This window comes from Malurus melanocephalus, unplaced genomic scaffold, assembly GCF_030028575.1.
Source record: "Malurus melanocephalus ecotype Western Australia unplaced genomic scaffold, MMel_1.1 scaffold_848, whole genome shotgun sequence".
NCBI classification, from domain to species: Eukaryota; Metazoa; Chordata; class Aves; order Passeriformes; family Maluridae; genus Malurus; species Malurus melanocephalus.
The window spans coordinates 27,953-44,623 of NW_026624080.1; the positions used below are offsets into that span (position 1 = coordinate 27,953).

The 16,671-nt window shown below is 54.2% G+C and overlaps 2 protein-coding genes across 4 annotated transcripts in view; one reads left to right on the plus strand and one right to left on the minus strand.

The window, feature by feature from the left end:
- The window catches only part of NMT1 (N-myristoyltransferase 1), a 17,631-nt gene extending 8,743 nt beyond the window's left edge, over positions 1–8,888 (minus strand). Inside the window, exons 1-3 of the mRNA XM_057385604.1 lie at positions 8,451–8,888; positions 1,911–2,025; positions 537–681 (exon numbers count right to left, since the gene is read on the minus strand). Coding sequence (XP_057241587.1) covers positions 537–681; positions 1,911–2,025; positions 8,451–8,680 — 490 coding nt within the window. The 5' untranslated portion in view covers positions 8,681–8,888. The remainder of the gene's footprint in view (positions 1–536; positions 682–1,910; positions 2,026–8,450) is intronic.
- Positions 8,820–16,671, plus strand: part of DCAKD (dephospho-CoA kinase domain containing) — a 9,351-nt gene continuing 1,499 nt past the window's right edge. The window contains exons 1-5 of one of the 3 annotated variants that reach the window (XM_057385605.1): positions 8,820–9,001; positions 10,346–10,444; positions 12,079–12,196; positions 14,318–14,521; positions 16,283–16,370. In XM_057385605.1, the coding sequence (XP_057241588.1) occupies positions 12,085–12,196; positions 14,318–14,521; positions 16,283–16,370 (404 nt within the window). In that variant the 5' untranslated portion in view covers positions 8,820–9,001; positions 10,346–10,444; positions 12,079–12,084. The other 2 variants (XM_057385607.1, XM_057385606.1) reach the window with 2 other exon arrangements.

Here is a 16,671-nt window from a genome sequence, read left to right on the forward strand (position 1 = left end):
GATGTTTCCCCTCTCCTGGCTCAGCTGTAGCTCCTGCCCGTGCCAGAGAGGGATGTGAGCCCAGCAAATCAGGGATGGGGCAGCTCAGCACRTGGATCTGCTCCCCAGAGCTCCCACCACCACCCAGCCCTGGATGACCCCAAGTTACCCCACCTGTCTGGGAAGCTTTACCTCAGAAAGGGGACAGCTGAACAGCTCTGGGACCTGGATGTGGCAACACCACACATGAAACTTGGGCACAGAGGGCTGGGGAGACCCAGCTCCAGGGCTAAAAACTGGGATTAAGGATTGCCCAAACACAGGAAGCATCAGGGTAATGTCTGAAGTGGTTCCTCACCCCTCTGTATCCACCCACAGCTGTCCAGACCCCCACAGCCCACGATGCTGAATGGTGAAGTGTTTTTGATGCCTTTGAAGCCCAGGCCAGGCAGGGCCAGATCATGAYCACAGATCAGCATCTCTGAGGGCTTCCTGGAGCAGCCTGGGGACCACAAGGCCTCCCCCAGGATCCCCAGGGCATTGAGGAGCTKCCATACCTAGCTTGGGCACTGGCTGTGTGTCCCAGAACTGGTAGCTCCTCTTGCTGGCCTCCTCCATGGTTTTGGCAGGGCCCTGACCTACGGAGAAGAGCTCGATGGCTTTTTGAATCTCCTGGATCCTCTCAGCAGGTAAAGAGTTCACCTGAGGGCAGAAAAGGAGAGTGGAAAGACAAAATGAGTGAGCTGAGCCACTGGGTTTGTATYTGGGCTCCTCTTTAAGGGGAACATGGAGCTGACCCTGCTGTGGGTGCTGCCAGGAAAGGGAGAGCAGGAGGAGCCTCCCTGGCCATCCTCAATCCTTGCATGAACCCTCTCACCAGCCACCTGCCACACACCCACACCTGGTTTCCAGACACTCCTGGGGCAAAGGGGATGCATAAACTGCCTGAAAATGCTTTAAGCTTCAYTAAAAGGAGACTGTGAGCCCCAGGAGCAAACCTACCCACCCGACATCCTGCAGGGACAGATGGATCAACCCACACCCTGCACTTGGGATTCCTTCAGTGGCTTTTCTGTCTCACTGCTCAGCCTCCTCCCTCTAARCTGGATCTGTACCCATAAACTGCAGCTTCCAGAGGAGTCCCTGGACACCACRGGCTGGGACAAGGCAGAGAGGTTGAGTCAAGATGAAAGACACTTTCATCCTCCTCTTCCTCAGGGTGGATGGCTCTGCAMTGAATTTCCAACCTCAGCTGCTCTSTGATCCCTGAGGAATTTAGTTTGAAAAATGCAAAGCCTCAATTTAAAGCTCTGAACAGTGAGATGGACAAAATATTCAAAATATTTGGATGAGAATTGGGCAYCAGAGAGAAAACAGCCTCTGCTGATGTGTGTCCTCTGCCACATCACCAGAGGGGACAAAAGGGCCAGGAGGGGCAAACCCTGGCGTGTCCTGTGCTGCTTCTCCAGTGGCTGCTGGAGAGGATTGGGCAAAGCCCAGGGGATAAAACAGACCCTGCTCTCCCCAGCTGCTGCTTTTGTGATAATYAAGCAAAAATCAACACCATCAGATGTCAGCCCCGTGCTGCTGCGGGCAGGACTCGGAGCTGGCAGGTGGCAGCTCCTGCCTGTGACAGGCAGCTGGTGTCTGGGAAGAAGCACTTGGAGGTGCCAGTGTGACCCTGGAACTGGCTGGGATATCCAGCCAAGGACTRCATTATCCCCAGACTGCTCTGCAAACACTTTCTGCAGCAACAGCAATTCCCACGCACAGAGCCAGGCTGGGAAATCACTCTAAATCTGAAGGGTTTTGAGCAGCAAGTGCCTAAAACCACGACTGGGAGCTCTTTCCTTGCCCTAAATGACACCAGGGAGGTTTGGAATGGGGCTGGCTGTTGTGGGAGGCTGGGATTCCAGGAAGGGGGTGGTCACCTTCACTGGCTGGTCCTGAGCCTGGTCGGCCTGGTCTCCTCCTCCTTTCTCTTTCTTCCGTTTGGGTTTCTTTTTCTTCTTTTTGGCTCCRCTGTCATTTGCTGGACTCAGGCCCCTGAGGAACGAAACAAAYATCACTGGAACCTTGAGGTTTTCTTTTGGGAGAGCATTTGTTTGGTTTCTGAAGCGCTGTAAAGAAAACACAGGCTCCCTGCTGAGCCCAAGTCTCCAGGAAGGGGAATAGTCCCTGTGTATGGCACAKAAYTCCCYRTGAGCTCCCAAAAAGGGACCAGCASCAACACCTCCCACCCCACAGGTTTGTTTGGCAGTGGGACTGTGCCCCATGCAGCAGGTGACCACATCTCTGCTGTCACATCACCCTGCTCTGCCACCCGTGCCAAAATCCACCCTGTGGGGCAGGGGGATGTCCAGCTTTGGCTTTTTCCTCCTCCTTCGAGAAGAAATCATTAAAATCCAAATTCAACATACAACTTTACTTACAACAACACAAGCAAAAGATCGAGTAACCTAAACTGAAAAGATCCCAACCTACACGAAAGATCCCAACACAAAACAGAAAGCAAAAAAAATTACACKCAATCCACCCCTAGAATCTTCACTACRATTACAGCACAAATACATAAYTATCACACTGCTTTAAAAACATAGCTTAATACTTGTTTTGCCCATTATTTTCTCCCAATYAGTATACTTATCTCCAAGTCCTCATGAGTGCCTGCGTTCTCCACCAAAATGTGCTGTGATTTGGAATTCTGGCTGACAGCCAGRCACCCACAACCCCTGCTCACTCAGGGATAGGTGTGGAAGCAGCAAATGCTGGTCCAGCCTCAGGGATAAAGCCCCAGAGCAGGATCAGGCACCACAGAAGGGCTGGTGGCCAAGGACACYGTGCTGAGTGCCACCTCACCTGCAGAGGTGGTGGCTGTTTATTGGAAAATTATTATGCAGTTATGCTGGAGGTGGAAAATTGACACTGAGCAGCGAATCTCTGSGAGTGCAGGGTGGGAAGTGCCTGCACCAGGGCACAGCTCCTCCTGCCAGGGACACAGGGCAGCCCTGGACATCCAGACCATGATCACCCCCAAAAGCTGCTGCTGCTGCTGCTGTGAAAGCCCTCCCTGAGCCTGGCCTTTGTTCCAGCACCACCCTGATGCCAAAACACAGGAGAGGTGCCTGCTCCCAGCACGGCAGATGGGATTTCGTGATGGTGATCTTGTGATCCTGCATGGGATGACCTGGCACAAGTTATGGGGGAGCTGAGACACCCCAARCTGGGAGGAGGCACTACAGCCTCCGAGAAGGTCAGGGTTCAGGAGGAAATTCAATCCTGGAGAGGCTGAAACAGGTCTGAGTGGAGGGATGAGAGGGGAAAGGGAGGGACWTGGGGCCAGGAGGGCTCATGTCAACACATGAGGGGTCTCCTGCAAAGCAAATTGGGGACAGCGTGTGCCAGCTCTGTCCTGGCCCTCAGTGCTGCCAGGTGGGCTCAGGAYACAGCCAGTGCATTTGGACTCTACAACAGAGGTGTCTCAGTCCTTGCACCCCAGAACAGCTCTCCCCAGGGACAACCCCACAGATCTGACTCGCTCAGAGGCACAAGACTGGAATCCCCACAAGCACTGCTCACTCCTGGAGCTGTTTAACGTCTTCAGCAAACACAAGATAGTGGTGAAGARGGTAGAGCAGGGATAAAATAAAAGGAAACATACTGGAAAATATGTTGGAGCAGCATCCAGCTATTTATTTCAGCAAAGTCAGAACAAGAAGGAGCTGGGAGGGGAACAGAGCTTGAAGAAATGCAAGTGGAAGATGYCCCTGCCCATGGAACTGGATGATCTTCAAGCTCCCTTCCAACCCAACCATTCTCTGAAATGCCTGGGCAGAGCAGCAAGAAGGTTATGAAACTAGGGAAAAGTGGATGGAGAAATGTTTTATGAGGGATGAAGCTGGGACACGCCTGTGGATGTAGCACAGAAAGCCAAGGTGATGGGCTGCACTGGCCCAGGGAGCAGAGGAGGGCAGTTTGCACAACATGGAGCTGCTGGGCTCCATGAAAAGCTGGGGAAGCTTTTCCTCTGCATAAAACCTGAACAAGCAGCACATGCTGGGGAAAAGGATTCCMATCGATCAGCAGAGCCTGTGKGGAACRCCAGGAAATGGGAACAATTTTCCCATGTTTTTGGTGTGGGAATGAGCAGTGGTTCAGAGCGAGCTGTTCCACAAAAGGGGGTGTAGAGAAGCTCCTCTCACTGCCCCCCTTCATGCACTTCTGGAGAAGAAGGGGGAGCTTCTCTTCACCCCCTTTTGTGAAGTAGCTCCCCCTGAACCACTGCTCGTTCCCACATCAGGAATGTTTCCCATCTCCTGGTGCTCCCCACAGGCTCTGCTGATCRATGGGAATCCAGAAGTGGACAAAGGGAGTAGAGAGAGGAGCAGGAGCAAAGCCACAGCTCTGGGAAACAGCAGCTCCATGGACCAGCACTCCGGGGCACTGTTGAACCATCCCTGGGAGGAATTCCACCTTCCCTCCCAGTGCCAGGAAAGGGCTTTGCCTCCATCCAGGAGATGCTGCTTGGACATGACAGCAGCAGCGATCGCAGCACAGCGCTGCTGACACTGATATTGATTTGGGTGACAAATGTGTGATGGCTTTTTTAACTCCCTGGGGAGGAGCACGAGCAGATCCTGGCCACGATGAAGTCCTGGGATAAGCAAAGCCACCTTGGAGCCACRATAAACACATCCAAACCATTTCCTATCAATTTTAACACCAACTGACAGCACCGGGGCATTYCTGAGGACGCCCTAAGGGCTGATGCTGGAATTCGCCCCTTCCAAAGGAGACAAACATGTGTTCCCAGCTCATCTGCACATTGAAATGCTGCAGGTGTCAGATGAGACAGACAAAATGCTCCCCTCATACTCTGTCGGCATCGCTTTGCTCCATAAATCAGAGCTGCCAACTCCCAGCTTGGTGCTAATGAGCTCAGCCCAGCCACGCTGGGCTCGCAGGTGAAGGCGCTGAGAAAATTCCTCCCTGATTTATGAGCAAAGCTGTCGTGACCTGGAAGAAATCAGGGTGGCAGAAGGTGGGATRAGGTTTTTGCATTCCAGGTGCCATGGCCTGGGGGAGAGCCCTGTTCCAGCCAGGAGATGAAAACCAAGCTTGCAGAGGAGTCACCAGCATGTAGGAAAATRCTGGAACACCTGAAGGTCCCATTCATTACACCAAGAGGAGCAACAATTAAAGGTATTTTCCACCATAAATCTATTTAGGAAAGCAAGCATTTTTTCTCCAGGGTAGCTGCACCCCTCAGACAGTCCCCAAATTAATGACAATATCCCACCAGTGTCCTGGGACAAGCCACCACCATTCAAAATCTCACTGCAGCTGACCTGAACCACAAAGCCGAGGGCCAGAGCAGTTTCATCCCCAGGAAGGGTGAGCTGGAGCCCACCTCCTGTCCAATAGCCCACAGCCTTCCCAACTGCACTTAAGGCTTTTTTCCTTCCTTTTTCCCTCCCATATTCCTTTCCATTCTGAGGTGTTTTGAGAGATGAAGTAGCTGGAGAAGGGCACCTCGGCTGCACCATGTGAAACATCTCCTGATTCCCTGTGGGATCACCAAGGTCTCTTTTCTGGCTAAGGAAAACACTTTTCCCTTCTGAGAAAGGCATTCCCACCATCATGGCCATTACTTAGCACTCCAAYCCCTTCTTTTCTGTTACCAGACAGTTCCTTGAGTTGGAGGCAAAGGCTCCAGCATCAACCACTGCCCAGAAAACACCCCCATAACCTCAGGAATCCTGAACATTTATTTTTGGAAGCACCYAAGACAGATGCCGGGCTTGCTCAGGGTGAGACCTACTCAGACTGACTGTGCTCAGCCCCTCTGGAGGCTGGAAAACACCAAAGACAAAAACTGGTGCTCAGCACCCACATATCTATCCCCCAGATCCATGGCTCCCACCGAATTCCCAAACCCGAGGGAGGRAGGAAGCACAAGGGCAACAACTCCAGCTTGTGGGCTCCCTCAGCCTGGTGGGAGGCTGAAAGGTGTCAGAGGAGAAGGAGTAGATCCCTGCTCCGTATTTAGGTGCTGGAAAATCCTTCTGCCAAGCCGGGGCTAATCAGGCCCGGTGCTTAGGCTGTAATCTCGTTAGGGGCTGCGGCAGGAAGGGAGGGAGGGAGGATCTGCAGATGGCAGAGCTCAGCTCCCAGAGCCCAGCGTGCCATCAGTGTGCTCTCCACACCTTCACCTACACCTGAATCCCACGTGCTGGAGCTCAGGCTCGTCCCAGGAGCACCTTCTCATGGCTAAGTGCAGGCAGGGACTGCCAAAACTGCAGCTGCCCCTCTGGAAAAGCCCCTCTGCCCCTTGACACCCCGTCAAACAACAAGCCAGCTGTGCCACAGGGCACTCCCAAAATTTCCCACCTGAAACAGCTTCCCCAGGTGGTTTTGGCAATAATGGAATTGTTCCACGGGACTGGGAGACTCCAGTCCTTGGTGTCACTGCTGCTCTGGCTGCCTGAGGGGTGACAAATCCCACCAGGCTGAGCCCGTGCAATGTTCCTGCCTTTCCAGAGCCAGGGAATTAACCCTCCACAGCCACCAGGGACACACCAGCAGCTCTCTCCACACAAAGGAAAACGTGATAAATACCAAAATGGGATCATTTTCTTTGGAAAAATCAACTCGGACAGGCGCAGCAGAGAGCAGTGCAGCCACTTCCCAGTGCTGACATGGGATGAGGCTGAGGAAACTCAATTCCTCTTTCCTGTCCTTAAAAGGAAAGGAAGTATTGCTTTCACTAAGGAACACTTTTATGTTTTAAACCTCAGAGCCAAGATCCCTGCATAAACTGGCACAGGCAGGGCTCTGAGTGTGGCTCTACAAACACTAGCAGCTCAAAGCCTGGTTTTGGGGATGCTGTCACTGGGGTGACCGGAAATACTCCCACACCCCAGTGTAATGGGATGGTATGGAATCAACAGAATTAATGGYTGTGCATCCAGAAAGGAAATCTTCCTCCCTCCCACCGCTTGGGTGGGTCTCTGTTGGGTTTTGGGGCTATTTTGATTTGCCAGATTTGCCAGAGCTCCAATGCCTCCCTGCCTCGCTTTTCTTATCTGCACCCACCAGCCACGCTTTTGGTGCTACTTCCCCAAGCAATCCAAACCATTTCCTACTGGATATTCCCCAGGCTGCTTGTGGCATTCCAGCTCCTTGGGGTGCCCATGCCAGGATCCAGGGAGGGCTTGAGGACACACCTTTTCCTGGCAAAGGGCAGGAGGAACCGCTGGGCTGGGGAAGAGCAGTGATTGAGCACCGTGTCTCCTCTGCTCGGCTCTGGCTTCCACAAACCTAATCATGTCAGAGGCAAAGAAAATAAAAATCTCCCCAAGCACRGCTAAACCCGATTAAACTGAGACACGGTGCCACACCCGGGAGGGAAATAAAATATAAATGGGCAGCTGTGCTGTCATAAAAAAAAGCYTCTGTGATATTTCTTGTGTGACCTTTTATTCGCTTCAGCTCCTGGGCAGCAGATTGCCTATGGAAAGCTGCTGATGGAGGGAGAAGGRCTCTCCAAGCCCACAGTCTTTGCTCTGCAGGAGTGGGGAAGAGGCTGTTGGGGCACCAGGTGAGTAGGAGGAGCCCAGTGAGGCTCAGGTGTGGGAAGAGCAAGGTGCAAAACTGCTGGAAACCTCTGGAAAGCCACACAGTGATGTTCCTGTTCACAGCAGGAATGAGGATGAAACCTCTCCTGCAAATCCCAGGCACAGTGAGGCAGCTCTGCACCGTATTAATTAAGGCAGTGAGTATCTAGGGTGCTATGTTAAGCATTCCAGCTCTTCCCTACTGAGATAAGGACCTGCCTCGCTGCCTGTGCTCACTCCCTGCCTTGTTATTGTTATTCCACCATTTCATACCTCTGCAGGCCGCGTTCCTCCGACCACGAGACAATGTAGGCAGAGCTTTGCAAAACCCTGGGCTGTGTTTAGGATAACGACGGCATGAGTGTGCACAAGGCCGGGATTATTCCAGGGCACGAGGATGCCACACGCTCCGGAAAGCAGAATCACGCATCCAACCGTGCCACCACCCTGGGAGTCACCCGTGGGGATGGAAATKCCAGGAATGGGCTGCGGCTTGTGCGGGAGGGCAGTGGGAATGCAGGGAGACACACCCTAACGCAAGACCAAGAGGAGCCGCTAATTTGGCYTATTTCTGCCCCAAAAAGGCACTCGCAGCCCCGTGCCGTGACCCATCCACGCCGCGGCCGCGCCCGACCCTGCTGAGCTTCGGACACGCTCCCGCAGCGGGCGTGAATGGGCGCCAGCGGCACCGCCCCCCCCGCCAGACTGACAGGCGGCTGGACCAATCGCTGCCCGCGATGCTGCCCGGCAACCAATCAGCGCACCCGAGGGGAGGGACACCCCTCACTTCCCGGCCGCTGCTCGCCTCAATGGGCCCCGCCACCGCCGCGGCACGCGGTCCCGGCCGCCGCTCACCCCCGGTTGGAGCCATGCTCCGCCTCGTTCTCGCAGTCGCTGCAATGCTCGTGGTCGTTCTCCTCCGCCGCCGGCCGCGGAGTCCTCGCCGGTGGCCGCCTCACTGCTGTCTCACTGTCGTCCGCCATCTTGAACGGGRCCTCCGCGCGTGCCGCACCCCCGCAACAAAGCGCGCCGCGATTGGGCGGCGGGGCGCGAGGCATGCCGGGAGTGGTAGTCTGCGTGGGCATGCGGCGGCCGGGTTGCACCTGGGCAGGAACTACAACACCCGCCGGTCTCTGGGCGTGTCCCGGGGCGGGGCGCCGRGGGCGAGCGAGCTCCCTCACACCGGTACAGCCGCGGAGGCCCCGCCGGGCGGAGAGCAACGGCCCGTCCCCTCACTTGCCCGTCTCCCGTCGAGGCCGCGGKGCTCGCGTCTCCACCCGCTTCCTGCTTGAGGGGGCGGGCCGAGCCTAATGAGGGCGGTACCGATTGGCTGGGAGAGCCGCCCCCGCTCCCCGCCAGCCAATAGGCGCGCGGGACACTGCGGTGCGTGTGAAGGCGGGCTGAGGGTGAGTGGTGAGGGCGGCAGGAGGGGGCTCATGGCGGGCCCGGCGCCYCGCGGGGTGGGTCAAGGTCCTTGTGTCAATCGGCGCCTCTTTCCCCGCCAATTAACGATGTATTTGGTGRTTCTTCCCTTTAACTGCAGCCTCCTCGAGCCAAGCACCAGCTCTCTCAGCCCCAGCCAGTAACGAGGATGGGCTCAAGAGGAGAGCCGGGTGTAGGATAGTGCTGGAGGACACAGTCCAGCTCTGTCCCTGATCTCTGTGGTCGCCGGATGGATGGATTGAGCTTGGCAGTTTGTGCTGGGCTCAAAATCCGCAGAAGTTGGAACACGGGAATTTTTGGGCACTTAATTCTTTAAAAACCGGTTCCTCAGTGCCCTGGGTGCATCTCCCCATTCCTCACTGCAGGAGCAACACACCGAGTTTTCCAACCTGACCAGCCCCTGTGGCTCGTGTTCTGTTTGTCCCCATGTCTGGCTTAGTTGGCACATGCCAAATATATCCCCAAAAATTGTGTATTTGGGGGAAAACTGTTTCTGGCTCCTGCTGGTGACATCTGCAGCAGTGGGCTGGCCTCTCGTGTGCAGTTCAAACCCGAGCTTGTTAAATATTGATGCCTGAGATGTGTGCAGGCCCTTGGACAGCACGAGTGTTCAGATCCCCAGCTGGCCCTGGTTTCCAGRATAACCCTTCCAAGGGCTGCTTTCCCCCTGCAGTAATTCCTGTGGTGGAGGGACAGAAATAGCAAAGTTTTTGGGAGCAAATGCCAGCTGAAGCTGCAGGCCAAAATGCTGGGGTTACTGAAGTTAGAGCCCTGTGTTTATAAGGGTGGGAGAGTTTTTAGTGTGTTTTTAAAAAACAGGCACACAGAGCCTCTGCTGCCATGATCTGGATCCTCCTGGTGTCGTGTTGTCCCCTCACGGGCTGCAAATGTATAAAATGCTGGTGGGAGGGCAGGATTTGAACCTGCTGGGATAAATAAAAAGCCCTCTGTAACACAGGGAGAGGCTCCTTGTGGGGTCCAGACCCTGCTTGGCAGGTACACCAGCCTCCCCAAAGCACTGCTGTTCAGTCTATCATTATTTTGGCCCTCTCTGATTCCTTTTGGATCCCCCCTCGTTGCTGCTGGAGCTGTTGCCATTTGTTGCCCTGGTGTCTGGGAAAGGGAAGGAGCACGTGGTGCTTGGTCGAGCTGTTCCATGAGCTGCTGGCAGGGGCTTCAGCCCTGCTCCTTCCCTCTGAGCTGCCTCCAGCTGCCAGGACTTGCCCTCCTTCCCACCAAACTGTGGGTCTGGGTCCCGTTTGTAGGACTGAATTATGACTGAAGTGTCTTTTTTTGTTGTTTTCTAGCCCAAAGGGACGTGGTGCTGTGTTTCCAGCCATCCTGAGCCCTCCTGCAGCCTCCTGTTCTCACCTGCTGCCCTCGGGTGCCAGCAGGACRGGCAGTAGGTACCTGGTTCCTTTATTTGCAGAGTTTTTGGGGGACTGGTGGTGTCTGGAGGGAGAATGGGAGACCAGAGCCAGGTGAGGCAGAGCGATGGTGACTGAGATTGTTGGGGTTGGGCTGCCAGGAGGGAGCAGGATCTGGGTGAGARGAAGCTGAGGGGTGTCTACCCATGAGCCAATTCCTTCTCAGATGCAACAGCCACAGGCTGGGCTGTGGGAGTCACCCTGGGTGAGRTGACAGCAAAGTCAGACCTGCTGTCCTTGGGGATTTGCAGGACATGGCTGCACAAAGCCCTGGRTGCTCTGGGCTGGGGCTGCAGCGGGGACACTGGAGTCTGTAGCCACCCTGTTGTACTTTTGGGATGTTGATACTCAGAGGAGCCCCTCAGCTCTCCAGAGCTGCCTCTGTGTGGCTGAGCCTTTTGGTTTGAGAGCACACATGCAGGATTTCGAGGATTGAGCAGGGACAGGTCTCTGTGAAGGAGCTGTGAGAGCAGCGTCTGCTCGGGGTCAGCCCGGGGTTACCACCCCCATCCCAGCCCCAAGACTGAGGGCAAGCCCAGATCTGTGCTCAGACACCCAGTKTGCTGCTCTGAGCTGTGATTTCCCYGTCCTTTGGGCTGTCAGCAGTGTGGGAATGGGATTCACTGAGTGTCTCCTGGGCTTTGGGTCCCAGTTTTGTCAGAGGTGGTTGAGTTCCAGTACCTGGCTYAGGGATTTGACCAAGGTTCTCCTCTCAGGCTTCATGAGTCCAGTGCTGGCTGAGAAATTGTCTCAATTTTGCCCCTTTTTCACTGCTCCTGGGTCCCCTCAACCTGCCAAAAATTTCTCCTGATTTCTCTGAGCAGGTCCAGGGAAGGCCATGGAGATGCTCCAAGGGCTGGAGCCCCTCTGCTCTGAGCCAGGCTGGCAGAGCTGGGGGTGTTCACCTGAAGAGGAGAAGGATCCAGAGAGAGCTCAGAGCCCCTTGCAGGGCCTAAAGGGTCCCCAAGAGGGATTTTGGACAAGGAACAGGAGTGACAGGATACAGGGAATGTCTTCCCACTGCCAGAGGGCAGGGATGGATGGGATATTGGGAAGGAATTGTTCCCTGTGAGGGTGGGGAGGTCCTGGCACAGGGTGTCCAGAGAAGCTGTGGCTGCCCCTGGATCCCTGGAAGTGCCCAAGGCCAGGCTGGACAGTGCTTGGAGCACCCTGGGACAGTGAAAGGTGTCTCTGCCCATGTCAGGGGTGGCACTGGATGAGCTTTAAGATCCTTTCCAACCCAAACCATTCCATGACTCAGGGTGCTGTMGATGGGATTCTGGTTTGATGGCTGCAGGTGCTAAAGGGGAAGCAGTTGCTGGAGTTGCAGGTGAACCAGCTGGAAGAGTTTAAGTCTGGCTCAAGTGGCACATCCAGAGTTAGGAGGGTCCACAGAAGCCTCGTTTAATCCAGTGCTGTCCTGCAGCCTGTGAAACAGGGATACCCAGCTCAGAGGGTGCCAAAATCCTGCTGGTGTCTCAGTGATGCCCTGAGAAAGAATGGAAATGAGCTTTGAATTAAGTTGCCTGGTAGAGACTAAATATTTGATGTGCTCAGCAYGAACAAAATGGCCTGGTCCTGTACATTTTCCAGCTCTTCTTTTTCCCTTCCAGAGCACGATGTTCCTGGTGGGACTGTCRGGTGGGATCGCGTCGGGGAAGAGCACAGTGGTGGCCGTGCTGCGGGAGCTGGGCTGTGCYGTGATCGATGCCGATGTTATCGCCAGGCAGGGTGAGTTTGCCAGAGCTGATGCTTCTSCCTGAGGTTCCCCTGACAACCGGGATCGCTGCCGGCAAGCGCTGACGGCAGAGGGTGCTCTGGGTACATCGGAGAAGCATTTCCCTCCCGCTTCCCGGTCCGCCAGGCTGCCGTGCAGCCGCCCCGGGAGGGGGGATTGGAGCGAGGATATATTTTTAATAACGAAAAAAGAAAAGATCATGACCTAATGAACACCRTGGAGAGATTGTGCCCTGAATTTCCCTCCCCTGGAGTGTGAGGCTTCCCAACTTTGAAAGCCAAGTCCGGGCAAAAATAAAAGTGGTTTCCTGTAAAGAGGGATCCCTTGGCTTATCCCATGTGCCCCCTGAGCCCCCTGAACCTGTCACTCGGTTACATTGGGTGGGATCACTAACGTGGCTGAAAGAGAACATTCCTCTGTGCTGGGTGTTGTTTGCCTGGTGATACTGAGAGATCAGAGCACAAAATTAATGTGCTCAAAAAAAAAAAAATACGTTTAATTTGCCTGCATAAATGGTGTTTTACAGGAAGAAATGTGTGTTACATAGAAAAATTACCTTAAAAATTGTTCTTATGATGACAGGAATGCACAAAAAAAAAAAAAAAAAAAAAAAAAAGTAAAAAAAAAAAAAAAAAAAAAAAAAAAAAGCTCCAGAGATCCCAGGTCAGGGGGAATTTGGCCCCTGCTCCTGCACTGCACACCTGCCTCTTGCTGCTCTCAAAATGTGCTGCTAGGGCTGGAGGAAAGACCTAGAACATTACCTCAGTGGGACTGGAGCAGAGCTTATTCTCCCTGATTACCTGTGAGATGTCAATCCCTCCATCCCAGTGGGATAACAATGGGAGCAGAGGTTGCCYAGAGCAGCTRTGGYTGCTCCATCCCTGGAAATKTCCAAGGCCAGGTTGGACAGGGCTTGCAGSAACCTGGGATAGTGGAAGGTGTGGCAGGGGGTGGCACTGGATGAGCTTTTTTCAGATTCTGGGATTCTGAGGGCTGTGGATCCTGCACGTGGCAAGTTTGGGGTCTGCAGCTGAGCTGTGGTGCAGTGGAATCATTTGGAAGTGCCTGAGCTTTTCTGTTTGGTGAAGAACTTACTGTGCAGCCACTCAAAGCTGTGATGCTTTAACATTTTATTGCACTGTAATTCCCCTGGAGGTGCAGGAAATTTGCTGGAGGTGCTAAAAGCCCTCAGAGACGGTAGGAAAACACTACAGATACTCWGTGTCAGTTTTCTGCCAATCACTTTATTTTCCACCAATTCCTTTTTTATATGTGTTTGTTTACTATACGGATTTCACCCATCCTGAAACTGCCTCCATGTGATATTCCATGGGAGAAAAAAAATGGTCTTAAAGACTTTTATGAGGTTGGCCTGAGGTTACAACCTGTGGCAATGTTCCTGGATTTGGGAGAGATGATTATCTGYGGTCTGTCCTTCTCTGTGGTTACCCTCAGCTGGAGCTTAATTATGGTTTTATTGCTTCATCCCTTTTGTTGGTGTGGTTTTTTTTTKGGKTTTTTTTKGTGGCTTTAAAGTTATACGCTCCTGTAACGTCAGAGCCCCTGCAAGGGCTGATTGGGGATTGAGCTTTTAGAAAGGTTTTGTGTTCATTTTCCTGAAGAATTCAGTAAAAGACAGTAAAAAAAACCATCTCAGCAGCAGCCAGAGCCAAGTTGCAGCAGTGAAGAAACAGTGCTGAAGTTTTCAGCTGGTTCTGGTCCCTTTAGGATCTCCCTGCTTGATCCCTGGTGGGAATGGTCTCAGCCCAGTTCCTGCCCCTGCCTTGGCATGTGGCCATCACCGTGTCCTCYTGCCCTCCCTGCTGACTCGTCACCCCGAGCAGCAGCACGTGCCTGSAGGGTTGTGGTGCTGAATTAATGTCTGCAGGACTTCGATCTCCCAGGTGGCAGTCCTCAAAGGGACCTTGGGCTGGCAGGGCTGTTCTGGCAGGAGCTGCCGGGCTGTGCAGATGTGGTGCCAGGACAGATGTGCTGCCAGGGGGAGCATCAGCTCCGTTAGTTAATGAGCAAACCCCATCTGAGGGTGATTGCTGATGCAAACCCCGACTGTGCTGTAAACCCGGCTCTCACCCCTGGCTGTTTGATGTTCTCAGTGGTGCAGCCCCACTCCAAGGCCCATCAGCAGATCCTGCAGCACTTTGGCACCGAGATACTCCTGGAGAACGGCGAGATAGATCGTGAGGCTCTCGGAAACATTATCTTCTCCCAGCCGGAGAAGCGGCGGCTGCTGAACTCCATCACCCACCCCGAGATCCTGAAGGAGATGCTCAAGCAGGTGCTGAAGTACTTTGTGCTCGGTAAGAGGCCATGGCCCAGTCTGCCAGGAGCATCCCTGCTCCTCTGCCTTCGGTTTGAATGTGGGGAGAGGAACAGGGACAGAGAAAGGGAAGGGACGTTGAGTGACAGCCTTTGTGCTCTGCCTCCGGTGGCCTTTGGCGTCAGTGTTGGGAGGATTCATTCCTGATTCACTCCTGCCTTTCACTGCTGCCCTTCACCGCTTCCTCTGCTGTTTAAAGTGTATCTGTAGGGCCTGTGAGCAGCTTTGCTGAGATTACCCAATGGATAATGTCACACTCCCGAAACGGCCAAATATCCCTCCCTGCCCCCAGCCTGCTCGGGCTCTGCTGGAAGCTGCGGAGCCTTTTCAGTGTCGATAAGGTGAGGAATGGGCTGACAGCTGTGGCTTCCGAAGTCCCCCATTCCCCCTGATAAATGGAACAAATGCAGCTGTCAGGCTGGGCTGGGGAAATGCCAGATAAGATCACCAGCTGTTCCGGAGGGCTCCGTGTAGACAGACGGATGCTTTCATAGAGTCAGTCTGGATTCACAGCTCTTATCRGAGTTGAGCCCTGTGAGAGCTGAACAGGCCAGGGCTCTGCTGCAGGGTGAGGAGGAGGAGGAGGAAGCACAAAGGAAGCAACAGGCAGGAATGCCAGGAGCCAGAGATGGAGTCTTGAACTCGGGGCTGCGGGCTCAGGAGGCGGATGCTGTCCTGGCCCTCGGCGAGAGCGCTGCGTGGCTTTAGCAGGCTGCTTTGTCCTCATTAGTCAGGATTTAATGATTTGGGATAGCTGGATGGTGTCTCTGAGGATCGCTGTGTAAGGAAAGCTCTGATCGATCAAATCAGAGGGCAGCAGGAAGCCTCTSAGGGCGGAGATGCTGGTGGAACGGTGGCTCCTTGGTTGATGATGTCTTTGTCAAGGCTTTGCTTGCTGTGGGCAGCTTGGTTTTAGAGGGGTTATAAAGAGGGGACACCAATAAACCTGGAGATTGGCTGGGGACACATAGGGGAGTGAAGTCCTGACTTAGAGCTTTCCCCTCTCCTCGCCCTCTCCCCCAGGCTCAGCARGCACCTCCCACCTCCCCAAACACTGGCCAAGGGCAGAGGCACAGAGAGAACCGGGGGGACAGCGACTGTGACAAGCTTTGCTCCCTGTGCTGACAGAGGTTTTAAACCAAACTCAGCCCGTTCTGATGAGAGTTCAGCCCTTGGGCTGTGCCTGGAGGCTCCTCTGTGTTTCGGTGTCACAGCTGCAGGAGGTCTGCAAGGATTTCCTTGCTCCCCCTGGTAAAATGGAGCTGTTTAACTCCAATTCATGAAGGGAGGAAAGCTGAGCTGGGAAACATTGGCTCGAATGGCTGCAGCCTGGCGAAGTCTTGGACAAGAGGAGGAGTGGAGAGCAGATCCTGCTGTGGGCACTGCTTCCCGGGAGAGGCCTGCACGGCGCACGGCTGCCGCTCTTGCCAGCCAGGCACTGCTGCTCTCATTTCAGCTCCTCGTTTCAGCTCCTCATTATATTTCTGCAGTTTCACCTTTGGTCTGAGAGCAGCCAGGTTAGGGTTGGGGTTTTTTTTTTTCCTCTGAAAACTTGGAATGAAACCATTTCCTCCCTGTGAGAGGGAGGAGGGCCGGCRGGCTCTGCTCTGCTCGGCTGTAATCGTGGAGCTGTAGAGCTCCTGCTTGCTTTGCTTTTCCTGGCAGTAGTGTGCAGCACGAGGGATTTGGGAATGGGGGTTAACGCTGTTCCTTTTTCTGGGGAATKTTGCCGTTTCTGCAGGCTACCGCTACGTGATCCTCGACATCCCTCTGCTCTTCGAGACCCGCCRTTTGACCAGGTTTATGAAATACACAGTCCTGGTTTATTGGTAAGTGCTCTGGGAACCATGAGGACAGGGACAATGCCACCTCTGTCAGAGGGGACCATCACATCCTTCCATTCTGGTGAAGGTCCAGCCACAGTTGTGGTGCAAACCCACTGAGGGAAGCGACACCTCCCTTTACAGTGCACAAGGGCCTTCCTGAGCTTTCCCTGGAACCTGGCACCATCGTAGAGGGGAAGTCACTGCCTGTGGCCTTTCCACAACCCATCAGGGCAGGATTTGGGGCACTGTTCCAGGCTGTGGGAATGCTGATGCCCAGGCAGTGGTGTCTCTGCTGATCCAAACA